The sequence below is a fragment of the Eurosta solidaginis genome, chromosome X, assembly GCF_040869045.1.
Source record: "Eurosta solidaginis isolate ZX-2024a chromosome X, ASM4086904v1, whole genome shotgun sequence".
Lineage (NCBI taxonomy): Eukaryota > Metazoa > Arthropoda > Insecta > Diptera > Tephritidae > Eurosta > Eurosta solidaginis.
The window spans coordinates 73,235,307-73,249,367 of NC_090324.1; the positions used below are offsets into that span (position 1 = coordinate 73,235,307).

Genomic DNA, 14,061 nt, shown 5'->3' on the forward strand with positions numbered 1-14,061 from the left:
CCAATCCGCCAACAGAATTTGCCTAGCAGGGTTTGGCTTGGCTCTAACATTATTTAAAAATCAATCTGCAGTGATTTTTTTTACGTGTTTTGAGGTTAAGGCCATACCATGACCACTTGGGCCAATTCTTATAGCGCATTTGGATTCACCGCATCAAAATGCATAGAAAGCATGAGCCAATTTACCTGATCCCGCTACTTTTAATTTTTTTGTATAGATGTGTTAACAAAAAAATTGGATCAGCTTTTTAAATTTTTGTTGTGCCAGAAAAATGAATATGCCAAATCTAGGAGAATAGAAGGGATGCTAGCAGAAAATTTATATCAGTTGAAAGAGCATAGTTTGAGTATAATATAAAAGTACATTTTTACACTAGAAACTAATTCTTCTAATTTCGAGGGAGCAATAAACTTTAAAACTCGATTACCCAACATTTACATTTTGGAACAGTCATGCTTCTGGCAAGCGGGCGACGATATTATGCATAGGGAAGTTTTTTTGGGATATATTAACGCTTATTTTTAAGGCAAAAAGTTATTTTATTGAAACTAGTAAGCTATTCTCCACATAAAATTGTTGATAAATCTTGACGTCGTGGTGTGGTGGTAGCGAGCTCCGCCTGCCACTCCGAAAGTTTTTCAAATAAGGGCCTCCTTCGGCACTCTGAGTATATATATATCTGCCTTAAAAATATTTTTGGAAAAAGTCCTGACCCGCCGAGTTGTGGGGCAAAGTTAAAAAAGAGCTTTACGCACGTTGAGAGAGAAGCCCGGCCTAAATCTCGCCGGAAGTAGTTCGCGCCTTTTATATTTCTTTCCCCTCTTGACGGGAATGAAGTCTTTTGTACTGTTCGCGGATTTCTAAATTACCTATGCGTTTTTCGTCAGTGGCAGCATTTGCAGCACGAAGATCGGTTACTAGTTTCAATAAGTAAATGGCCTTGTTGACGCTACAAATAAGCCTTATACATAAGAGTATATCTCAAAAAGATATGTGAATGCATATTATGTTATTTGTTTTTAAACTCACATAATGAATAACATGTAAAAAGAGTCAGGTTGACTAGCAGCTATTAACAAAAATAAAAGCGCTTTTACTTCTTTGGTTATTTACCTAGGGTAAGGGCGGACGGCAGAGAAGCATATTCGCAGCATAGCGTGCTAGAAAAATGATGGAGGAAGGGGCGACAAGTTTAAAGTAGAAGGGTGAGCAATATCAGGGTTCATATATTTATCACTTCTCTCAATGTATACACATATGTGTTTGTAAATAAGAGAGTAACAAAGTTGCCAGATGTTGTGCGACTACTAAACAAGCCTAGTAGTCTCAAAGGACATTAATACACAAATTAAACCTCTAAAGAAAGACTTTGTTTTCTTGATCGGTTATAAAAATATCCGGCTTAAAGTTTTTCCAGATTTTTTCGCACGCAGACCTTATGTACGAAATCAAGAATTTTTATATGCAAATACATATATTAGATGTTATAAATATAATATAAAAAAATATAAAATTGTCGTTCAAAAAAAGCTTTGGGAAACCGTTTAGAAATTATTTTCTTTTCAAAGTTTACTTTTATATACTTTTTAAAATGGTTAATTACGATATAGCGTGAAGGAATCTATAATAGGAGCGTTGCAAATTGCTAAAATGTGGTAAAAAATCATAAATATGTTGTAAACAGAGATAAAGATCAGTAAAGAATCACTTAATTTAAATACTTCTTGTATGAATTAAGCGGGGGTTGCCCTTATTGCCTTTAAATGTATGAAAACATTTATTTGAAGCAATTTTTAATTTATAATTTATCCTGATGTCACGTTGTTTAAATTTTTCCCAATTTATTAAATAAATTTTAAATATTTCTTAGCTAAAACCAACTTAAATTAAAATAACGAAATATTTACTTTCGTTCTGAATTAAAAGAAACCCCTATTCATTTCTAATATAACCAAATTTGTAATAACAATTTTTATTGTGATGGCTGCATGGTTATAGCAGCGGCGCTCAAACCTTGCCGATGAAGGAATTTAGCAGTTCCCGAAATGGATCTATACAACGAGCTTTGGCAGTTGTCTAAATTTTTTCTTTCTTCTATTCTAATTTAAAAAATTTTTCAATTAAGAAAAAATTTATCATAACAATAATAATGATAAAAAATTATTGTTAGGCCTTGAGCTCGATTCGAACCTTTGAACCCTTTTCGCTAATTAAATACATTAAAATCATATTGAATCAAAATATATATATTGTGGCGAATATCAGCAGTTTCGATACGTCATACTTCACCTGCCATAGCTGCGCAGATAGATTAATAATAAAATTTATAAAACATCGACATTTGTTCCGGGGCTGTCAAACAGAATAGAACATTCCAAAATGTATGATAATGAGATATTCGAAATAGTGTTTACTTATATTAATACGGTCCAAAAAATCTTTAGCAATACAAAAAGCAAGATAGAAAAATTCGAGAAACCTGATGTGGTATACAAGATTCCATGCAACGGTGACGAGTCCCACGTATGCAATAAAATATATATGGTACTACAAAATCTAGATTAAAGGCGAGGATTTGCGCGCATAAATCGAATGTTAAAAAGTGGGACAAAACTAGCAAAATAAGACCGCTTTAACTCAACATTGCAGCGAAACCGGACATGCACTAGATCTGGATAATGTAGCAATACCACAACAAGAGAGGCATTATAACAAAAGATATATATTCGAGATGCTACATATAATTAATTTAAGGAGAGAACATCGTATGAATTTCAAATCGGATACCGAAAAATGTGCTTCCGCGTATAGACATTTAATAAATTATAATAAATATATCACATGATATAAATTTTGTATGTACGATAACGATTTAGACCCTAAGATAGATTCGTTAAGTTTTAAAAAATATTTTAAATTAAATAGATTTTACCATATACACAATAGCTTGAAAAGATTTTTCTGAAACATAAACACGTTTGGCAAACAAATTTGCACAAATGTACCCCCCATTATGTTCCATGCTCAATATGTTACATATAGAGTAACCAATGAGCTGAGCGTCGCTCACTATTGATATTCAATGTATAATTGTTAGTGTACAATTACTGTTTTTTGTTTGTTTACATTTGTTCTATCTATTTTAACTGCTTGTCCTTCTGTATTTTAATATTGTTAAACCAGTCGATCAGTGAAACTGCTGAAGAGTGAAGGTACGTGCTTACGCATTATTACATATTTTTTATGATTTAAATTTTTTGATGTTTTTATGTTTAGTTACAGTCTTGCTAATCAGTACAGAATGAACTCGAAATATCGACACTAATAAAATAGTGATATATATTGACTAACCAATCTTGTTTTATTAATATATATGTATTTGGCCTCGAGCTCGAATAATCTTCAACAAAGTACTATTTAAGAGCCGATAATAAGAATATAATAATTATTGTTTTATTAATTTTTCTATAACTAAAAGTTGCTCTTTTCTTTTTGGAATCGAAGATACAACATTTTTTCAGACACCTGCCATTGCTGCGCAGATAGAGCCATTTCGACAGGCACACCTGAAAAGCTTAGCAGAACATTCTTGACTTTTATAGTACATAAATAAAAGAACAAAAGGCAGGAATGACGCTCGTCTAATGTGCTCCTTGGCATACAGTGCAGAATGTATTACGGGCCAGCATCGGAGGTTCTTATTTCATAAAAAAAAAAAAAAAAATAAATGTAAGGCGCGATAACCTCCGAAGAGATCTAAGGCCGAGCTTCTCTTCCAATTTGCGTCGTGCTCCTCTTGATTTTTCCCTACAAATTGGCCGGACGGGACCTACATGTTTTATGCCGACTCCGAACGGCATCTGCAAGGCAGATGAGTTTTCACTGAGAGCTTTTCATGGCAGAAATACAATCGGAGCGCTTGCCAGACACTGCCGAGGGGCGACCCCGCTTAGAAAAATTTTCTTCTAATTGAAAAATCTTATTTCTAAAATTTTGATGTTGCTTTGCCCGGGAGTTGAACCCAGGGCATACGGTGTGATAGGCGGAGCACGCTACCATCACACCACGGTGGCCGCCATACTTATTTCATACATATTTATATTTGAGCGGGGTTGTTGTTGTTGTTGTAGCAGTGCTTCGCTCCATCCAATAGGTGTGACCGATCACAAATTGTCATTAATATCCTCTAACGGCGGCGCAAGGAAACTTGCTGTTTCAACAGGGGTTTACCATAATAAGAGGGGTGTTAGAGGCGTTGGTTCCACATGACAATTGAAGAGATGGTTGGTGTCATGTGGGGACACATTGCAAGCAGGGAATACATTTTGTATGTCGGGGTTGATTTTGGATAGGTACATAAGAGTTTAACCTGTTACAGTGCCCAGATCGAAGTTGAGCTAAAGTGACTCGCGTTTCCCTAGGGAGTCTGCCTCCTCTTCTGCAAGTTTAGGGTATTGTTCTTTGAGTACAGGATTCACCGGGTAATTCCTGACATAGAGTTACCACGCCTGTTTGTGGAGTTCACTGAGGACTTGCTTGTGTTTTTTGGCTTCATACGGCAGTGTTCTCAGGTGCCGTATTTCCTCATAATGCTTACGGGGATGACTCCTTAAGCCCCTGGGCGGCGTTGGCTCATCAATCAGATATCTGTTGGGATGCCCAGGTTTCTGGGTGTTAAACATGAACTGTTTGGTTAGCATTTCATTTCTCTCCCTGATGGGGAGTATTCTCGTCTCATTATATATATGGTGTTCTGGGGACATAAGAAGACAACCCGTGGTGGTTCGGAGGGCAGTACTTTGGCTGGCCTCGAGCTTCTTCCAGTGAGTAGTCTTTAGGCTTGGCGACCATATCGGGGAAGCTTAAAATGCAATCAGGTGACCAATAGCTATGTAAGTGGTAATGAGCGTTTCTTTATCTATCCCCAAGTACTTTCAACAAGAGATTTGAGGATTTTATTACAGCTCTGGACATTCGGTACAATTGCGGCTGCATGCTCACCAAAATTGTAGATCCTGATCGAACATCACACCCAAGATTGTGGGGTGTAAGATAGTCGGTAGCGTAGTGCCATTGACGTGGATGCTCAAAATGGTCGGCATTTGGGTCTATGGTGGGGGTTTTGATTTAGACCGTAATTTATCTGGGTGCTAATGGCATTTAGCGCGGTGGTTGTGCTATGAAGTTTTCTAAAGCCATGCTGATTACAGGCCAGTTGCAGATTTGCTTTGAAATAGGGGAGCAAAATGGCTTCAATCGTCTTGGCTACGGGCGATAGGAGAGATATAGGGCAATATAACTCTCCTATGTTAGCTGGTTTCCCAGGCTTTAGTAGTGGGACCACCTTGGCCATTTTCCATATTTTGGGAATGACAAAGGTGGAAAGAGACAGGTTGACGACATGTGCTAAACATTTTAAACCCTCTTTTCCTAGGCTTCAAAGCATCGGCATGGCTATGCCGTCTGGCCCACTTCTTTAGATGGTTTAGCTTGACCGATGGCATCGTCAACCTCTTTGGCGGTGATGGTAACTGGGGACGCGCTGAACTTATGTTTATACGCGTGTCTGTTGGCCCTCGGTCTAACTTTGTCAACCGTAGAAGGTATTATACATTGTCGGCAAAAAGCGCTCGCGCATTTTTTCGCATTCGACAGCACTTTATCGCCAAAGGCGGTGGAAATTTTGTCGTTGTGGACTCGGTAGGGATTTTACGGTGCACCAAAGCTTACGAACACCGGCAGAGAGGTTACAACTACTCAGATGCTCCTCTCATTTCGCCCGCTTGTGTCCATCCACAAGCAATCTGATGCGTTGGTTTATATCCCTTATTTGGGGATCGCCGGGATCGAGCTGTCTTGTAAGGTCACGTACTCTCACTAAATTCGCGGCAGGAAAATGAGGCCGAATTTCGGAAATTCTTTCGGCGGGAATAAGGCGAGCCGAGGCGGATTCAATGATCTTGCGGAAAGCACGCTCCCCTTGGCGAGCATGAGTCGGAATAGGGAGGCATACAAAGCGGCTGTCTGTAAAGGATTTGTATTTATTCCACTTTCCTTTTTTAAAGTTTATGAAACGGCGTTTTTCGGTGACGGTGAAGTCGACGGTACGCTGGAGCAGTTGGTTGTTGTTGTAGCGATAAGGTTGCTCCCAGAGGGCTTTGGGGAGTCTTATCGATGTGATGGTCCTTTACCGGATACAGATCCGGTACGCTCCGGTAACATAGCTCCATTCAGGTGCTAGCCCGACCATCTCGGGAACAGGTCAGCAGAGCACATATTGCTGTGAGTTTAGTCTCATGAATCGCAGCAATTCGGATATTGTGCTGCTTCATGAAATCGATTATCTTCGTGAATTTTCCAGTTAATCCATTACAGTTTAACTGCAGAATTCTGAAGTGCGGCGGGGGAACTTCGCCACTCTAGGAGTAAGTGACGGGTGACTGCATCTTGGTTGTGAAAAGCTAGAACGCAATTGCTGTTGTGGCCCTGGGACTGGACGTCCCTGGGTAAGCATTGGGGTACCCGATGTATTTGTGTATGCGGCCTGGCAACATGGCGCAATGAAGCTCGTCGGGGGATTCTGTCGCGGAGATCGGAATATCTAGGAAAGTGGCAGCGTCCAAGGCAGGAGCTGCATTGCTTCCGGAAAAGAGGGGGAAGAAGACGGGGCAGGGGCTGTTGCTCGGCATTGCTACCCACTCTACTACGGAGATTGTAGTTATGAGTGGGAGCGGCCGTATGAGCTGGTGCCGCCGTTGGGCGCGAGCAGCAGCGGGTACTTTTTGTGGCTTGCTGAGCAACAGAGCTGCTGGAAGGTAGTGGGGGGGGGGGGGGGCGCTAAGGCGCAGACTACGGAAAGCCCTTGGGCGTGAACAGCAAGGAGCCACAAAAGATCTAAAAAGTTACGAGGACGTCTGGTTTTGGGATCTAGCCCAGAAAAGCCTGTCCGATGCAACCATCCCTTGCACGTGACACACTGTAAAGAGTATGACTGTCCTAAAAAGATTATTTTCCGGAAAACGCAACAAAACCATTTCTCCGGACCGGGGTCAGGAGACGGACCCGGATTGGATTCGATACCTTCCCGGAGCAGGAGACTATGGCGCAGTCCCGCTGCGAAGATCTGCTGGGAGGATGACAATTTGTGGCCGGCGCACCCGGAGTACATGCCTGGTCGCGTGCTTGCTTGCGTTGGCTTTGTCTAGATTGGTTATGTTGGCTAGCGGCCCAGCCGTGTCCCTTTAGCGCGTGGTTACGAAGTGCATTCGTTACATGTGCCTTCTATGCCTTATTTTGATTACCTCTGTTGGATAGCGGTTCACCCCGGTCCCGTTTTCGCGTAGTTATTGGATGCGTGGGTGACGTTTCTATGCTGGCGTTCGTCGTTGCGTTGACTGTCGTTCTTGGTGTTCTGTCGCTGCGAACGCTATGTTTCCGTTAGTGCTGTCGCTGCGTTGGCAGTCGTGATTTGCGTTTTACGTTATGGGCGCTCTGGCGTGTGTGAAATCTCGTGGTTGGCCCTTTGTCGCTGTGGATGCTCTGTTGCCGTTTGTGCTGTCGCAGCGCTGGCTCTCTCGATTGGTGCTTGGACGCGGTTGACGCCCTGCCGCTGTTGGTGCTCTGTTGTGATGTGATGCTGCCGTTGTCGACGCTCTGTTGCTGTTGACGCTCTGCCTGTGTCTCTGTTGTAGCGCAGCTTTAAACGTATAATGAGCGGGGAAAGCCGCAACACTGACTTACGGCCCAGTCTGCTGCTACGTCGGGTGGTGATATCCCACATTGGTTACAACCTATCACCATCCACTCGTAGATCCGATTGTTTACCACAGCGCCGCGCTGACTCGCTTGGTGGGCGGCAATGGCTCTGTTGCCAGCACGGTTGATCTGCATCGACGATGGTGTAATTCTCCGTGTTGCGACCGTGTTTTTACGATCGGTCGTGTGTCGGTAGAAGCTGTAGTTGCGGTTGTGGTATAACTTGTATGTCTTGCTGTTTAAGTTGTTTTTTTGTTGTGTTTTTTATTGTGTTGTGTATTTGTGGGCTTGACTTGATGTAGGCATATTCTGTCTGTTGTGTGATCGTGTTGCTGGCTTCGCTCAGCCTGATGTTGCGGTGATAATGTTGTATGTTGGTGGCTTCGCTCAGCCTTACGTTGCCGTGACAATGTTATGTGCACCAAATTTGATATCAACATTTGGTCCTCACAATGTATTTTAGGAACCATCCTATAGCGCAGAGGAAGGGGGCGGACTCCACTACGCTGGAAGCAGCAGTTTGAAAACGATTTAAATTCTCTTGGTGTTTCCAATTGGGGCCAGTTAGCATAGCGAAGAAGCAACTGGGCGCCTTGTTGGACGGTCATAACCATTCAAAAGTTTAAGCGCCAATTAAGTAATCTTATTTGCTCGATGCAGTAGAGCTGAACCAATCTGGTTCTACGTGTTACTACGGACATATTCTAATGTGTCTTATATATAGTACTAGCTCATGGAAATATGCAAAATAAATAAAACAAATTTTAAACTTCATTTAAGGCTGTGTATCGTGTTTGCAAAGGCATTGCCATAGGATATACGATATTTTTTGTAATATTATTTGGTGTATAAATAAAAAGATTTTTCAATTATGTCGAGTCGAGAATAATCTAAGTTTGTACGGCAGCCATAGTTCTGAAAAATTCCATTTGTAGGGAAGGTGCCACGCCTCCTTTCCCCAAATCCATATTTTATTGGAAGTGTTATGACAACGTCATATAGCCCCTTACTAATTTTCATTATCCTACCATTACTACATCCAGAGATATACAGTATGAAATATGCCAATCGTGTGGGAGGTGCCACGCCCACTTATTCCTTACCCTACACCACCAAGGAAGTAAAGGCTTGTCCTCATATAACTCCTTACTGAATTTCAAGTTCTAGCGTGAATACCTTTAGAGTTTTGCAGTATCAAAGATTCCATTTATATTGAAGGTGTCAAGCCCCTTTTATAAACCGAAACTATTTTTTAGCCCTTGACCATTTTTGGAAGGTTTCAAGTGACTGTTTAAAATTTGGTTGTGATAGGTTGATCCGTTTAGGACGCAATGTGATTTATACCTACATAAATACATACATAATTTGAATTATATATTTATCAATTTTTATACTATATAATTTATTGTACATATACAGCTAGAAATAAGAAAACTAAAAGAAAATAAGTTTGATAAGTTTTGCCTAGTTAGCTTAGATTGACTTTTGTTTTCTACTATTTCAATAAAAGTCAAAAGATATTTGGGAAAATAAAAAAAATAAATGCAAGCGAACCATCGTAACGTTAATATTCACGTTAGTTAATCAAGAAATTTCAATCGTTCCTGTTGAAACACTTGCGAATGTTATTGTTATAGCAGATATCAAAATAAATCACAATTCGTTTTTAACCGAAACGAAATGATGTTAATGTTGAAACGTTGATAACAATGATAAAATTAAGCGCGAATTATGCTATCAAAGCCAACGCTAACGTTTATTACGTTAACGAACTGGTTTCGTTTCGCGGCGAAAAAAAAGGAAATCATTTCGTTAAGTAAATTTGATAGCTCAATTATGCAATTAATCCGATCGACCATTTCAGAGCTATTGTTATTTTAAAATTCGATCACGGATCATAAAACATTATACGTGCCCTGGTTATGATTGTATTTAATAATCTGTTACGTTCAAACCAAGAGACCTACTATGCGCAGTTAGGGAACTAGGTAGTCTGTATTTAATGACGATATACTACCATGGCTTCTTTCAGTTGTTAATTATAAGTTCTTCGACACCAGGTCTACAGGTGGAATGTGCAGAATGACATGCATTGGAGCCTTAGGGGTTTTCTTACGGCTGCCGTTAGGCTAAGCATTGATAGCCAACAACTCCCACTTTTTTGAGGTACCCTCTTTTTTGAGAGGTCGTCCACCAAAAAAGGATTCCCTAGTATATATATGGGCTTTACAATCGCTGCAAATATTCAATGAAAGAGAGATGGCGACAAATCCCACGTATACCCCACCATTCTGTATATGCATAAAGTGCTGTTTTCACTGTCTCCTACATGAGAACTTACGGTCGGAATTGATTCCTAGATATATGGTACAAGATTTCTCCTGCAGGATTCCATTTCCTAGCTTATGCCTAGATCGATTTGGAGCCTTATACCTCCTAGACCATATCCGTCTCCTTCACTCTACCCGGCATTGGATGCCAAGGTATGTATATCCCGAACTAACAAACTTTTGTCAGGAGCTAATTGTAAGCTGCAGGTTGAAGTTTGCTGATCGTCTTTCAAACGGAATCTGCCGCGATTAGGATGGGGTGGATGAAATGCTATCTATTGCTACAACGTTTATGGAATTTAACATTATCTAAGCGGCTATTAAGGCCTTGATTCAATTTTAGTTCGGGTCTGGGAGTGCATGACCCCGCTTGCGATTGCATCGAACTATTTTATGATTAAAATTATCTTTGTCTCGGGCCATACTGACATCCTGGCAACTGTCAAGCAGATATCTTAGCCCGCATCGTTACAACTGAACTGGTCCTGTGCGGGTTGGGGGGTCAGCTCCTCATGGAACTTGGGGGTGGGGAGGGAGCGATGGCCTTAATGTTTAATGTGGCCATATAAATCGTTCCCGAGATGGTCGGGCTAGCACCTTAATGGTGTTGTTTTACCGGAGCGTATCGGATCTGTATCCGGCAAAGGAGCATCACATCGATAACACTCCCAAATCCTTCGGGAAGTAACCTTATCGCTACAACAACAACAACAACAACAACAACAACATGTGTACTGCTCCTGCATAGGTAGGCCTCGAGTCAGCACAGCAAGCATTGGGTGGATACCACCTCTTGCAGGCTAGAAAGAACCTTCTGGACGTAATAGAGTTCAAAAAGGGATCATCTATCAATGATCAGTGGGGTTTTGACAATACACTGTCCAATGGGAATACATGCGGTACATCTCAACAAACTGGAAACCCCATCCTGCTGATGCCGTATGGAGGACGATAAGGTGGAATCATCGAATCACATAATGCGTGACTGCACAAGTTTTGCCAGAACTAGGTGATAGTATTTCAGTATCGACTAACTTAGATCTCAGTAGGATTTATCCAAGTTTGAGATCGGTCTCATTTGAAGCTATATAGTTTCAACGCAACGACTCTTTAAGTAGCTATAGCTTGCGTCACCGTAATTTTATGTGGTATCATAAAGGACCTTTAGGATTTTCAAGTATGTAATCGGAATTTTTTTTCATAAACATCAGCTTTTTTCTATACAAATTGGATACGAATACTCTTGTGGGTTTTATGGATCAAGTTTTCGATTGATGTTTTGTACGGTTTCGGTATGCTTAAAGTAGCTATGTCATTTTACCAAATTTGCTCTAACTTTGCCCTTTAATAATCTTTAACGAAAGATTTTTAATGTGGTGAAATTCGTTTTTGTATTTCTATACAAAAAACTGGAGATTTTTTGGATAGTACGAAAAATGGATTTTTTTTTTTTTTCAAAAGTTGATAATTTTTCTTCTGTTTTCTATGTACTTGATTTTCTCAAGATCAATTGAATACAATAAAAGCTTTTTCAATCATATCCCAATATCAACTGCTAAGTGGAACATCACTCATATCAGCTGTCGCTTCAAAAAGAAAGATGGACACCATTTTGTTTGGCCGGACTACATTGTCTATATTTAGGTTTAGTTTTCGTATGATTTAAAGTACAATTCTCATTATGTAAATTACATTAAAAATTACTAATATCTTTTTCCAGGTTGGTTTCAATTGCATCAACAAGAATGGTTCATTCCCTTTACACCGAAAGATGATGATCACCTAGGATGCTATGAAAATTATACCATGTTCGCTATATCAAGCTTTCAGTATATTGTTCTTGCATTAATTTTTTCCAAGGGTGCGCCCTATCGCAAACCAATTTGGTCGAATATCCCATTTTGTTTTGCGCTGATTATAAATCTGATGCTTGTGTGCTACTTAGTTCTGTTTCCTACGAAATGGATAGCAGACTTTTTCCAACTTATTGTACCGGAAGACTTTGGATTTCGCTGCTGGATGTTGTTTTACGGTGCTGCAAATTTTTTGCTACACGCATTCGTTGAGAATTTTGTTGTCGAATATATTTTATTGAAAAAAGTACAAGCTCATCGAGAAAATATGTTGAAAACAAAGAAAAAATATATGCGTCTCGAATACGACTTGCAAAACTGTAGGAACTGGCCTAAAATTACACAATCATGCGATGCATTTAGTTCTCCGGTCACTCAAAATGAAAGCCAGCAGACCTATGTTGAAATTAGTGCTGAACAAAACTTTGACACCCCGTCATCTCAAAATAACGCACTGAATAGTTTCTTTGGAGGGGAATCGTCATCAATAGTTAAAACATTGCCAACTGTAATCGAAGATCATATACTAAACAACGAACAACAGCCATAGTTATCAATATTAAAGCTAGTGGATGCTTGCCTAGGGAAGTAGGTAGTAGCAATTTCATTAAATTCGTACAGCTAAATATTCATTGCTATTTATTTAATTTACCTACTAAATTTTTTAATAAATGTGTACGAGCACGAGTATTCTGTACCTTTTAAAAACATTTTTCATGCAGCTAGGAAGTAAATTTATAATTGGTTTTTACAGAAAATGCTTAAAAAATATGTAAGGTAAAAAACTTTTGTGAAATTGTTGTTGTAAAGCTAGAGAGTTGCACCGCAGGTAAACATTACAGTAACTCATGAAATCTTGCAAATGCCTCGGAAATCTTGAAGATTTAAAAAACTTCGCAAACTTTTATGGAATTGCTTTTTTTACTATGGGGTTTATAATGTTATGAGACATTTGCGTGATAGAGTGAGCAGCCATATGGAAAATCTCATGGTCTAGGGACTTAGCATTTTAAAAATAATTATGTTAATTTTATTATTCTTCTTTGTGTTTGGTGTATTACGTTCATTGCAAATTTTTATATTAAAAAAGTTATTTTTCCTTTGATCGAAAAACAGCCAATTTCTTCGTTTGACTGATATTTTATGAATTGTTGAAACTTCTCTCTTGTCAAATAAAGATATTTATTCAGTGGGTCCTTCGGCGTGATTTTCATAACTATTTTATTTTCGGAAAAATCACAAACAACAAACAAATCTCAATCATCCCGCTTATGTTTCGGTAATTTATTTCATTTCCTTTGCTCGAACTCAAAACGATTGAAAAAAATATTAAGTTGTTCTTTCTTCTATCATGGGGCAAGTATATTTAAAAAAAAGTGTCTTTCTGTGTCACTCGTAAACAATTAATATCTTCCGTTAAAAAAAGGCAGCATTTGCCCAATAATAGAACATAGAACAGTTTTATCTGTAAACAGGACTTATAATTTTATAAGATATTGTAACGATTTTGCTTGCAAATCCTCTTATTTGCAATCCTCTGCTAAGTTCGAATCACTAAACTGTTGAATAAATAACTCCAATATTGAATGATGGAAAAATGGCCTTTATTAAAGTACTTCACAATAACACTTATACTTTGCTACTCGCTGGCTTAATAACCAAACTGATTAATAACTCAAATGAAACTCTACTATTGGCCGCCAGATCGCGTGCTTAAGCAAACTGATTGATAGCTCAACTCAAACTGAATTGCTTCTTACTCTCCTGCCCCGCTTTTATAGTTTACGATGCGATAGGTTACGATGCTCTTCGATTTCCAGAACTTACTAATTACTTTCGGCTACAAAATCGCCAGCCACAACTACGTGCACAAATTATTGCTCTCTCTTGTGACAACTCAGATAAGATATATGCATGTGTTTGTGCATTGCCGCTCCGCTGCTCGTATACGTACATGGTACATATATGTAGACGCAGTTATTGTTTCGTTTATGTAGAAACATAATGATTGAATTATTGATGTGCATTCACGTCACTGGTTAGCATCGGCTTAGAGACGATAGCATCGCTCAGTGCTGCTAACATTCGTTACACTGCCCTCCACCTAAGTCTGATCGTCCCGA

At 39.4% G+C, this 14,061-nt stretch overlaps 1 protein-coding gene across 5 annotated transcripts in view; it reads left to right on the forward strand.

Annotated features, from left to right (window-relative positions):
* anne (anne boleyn) overlaps positions 1 to 13,058 on the forward strand; it is a 1,549,371-nt gene extending 1,536,313 nt beyond the window's left edge. For all 5 annotated transcript variants that reach the window (XM_067758047.1, XM_067758046.1, XM_067758049.1 and 2 more), the window contains one exon: positions 11,806 to 13,058. In XM_067758047.1, coding sequence (XP_067614148.1) covers positions 11,806 to 12,488 — 683 coding nt within the window. In that variant the 3' untranslated portion in view covers positions 12,489 to 13,058. The remainder of the gene's footprint in view (positions 1 to 11,805) is intronic.
* Positions 13,059 to 14,061: the final 1,003 nt, after the last annotated feature.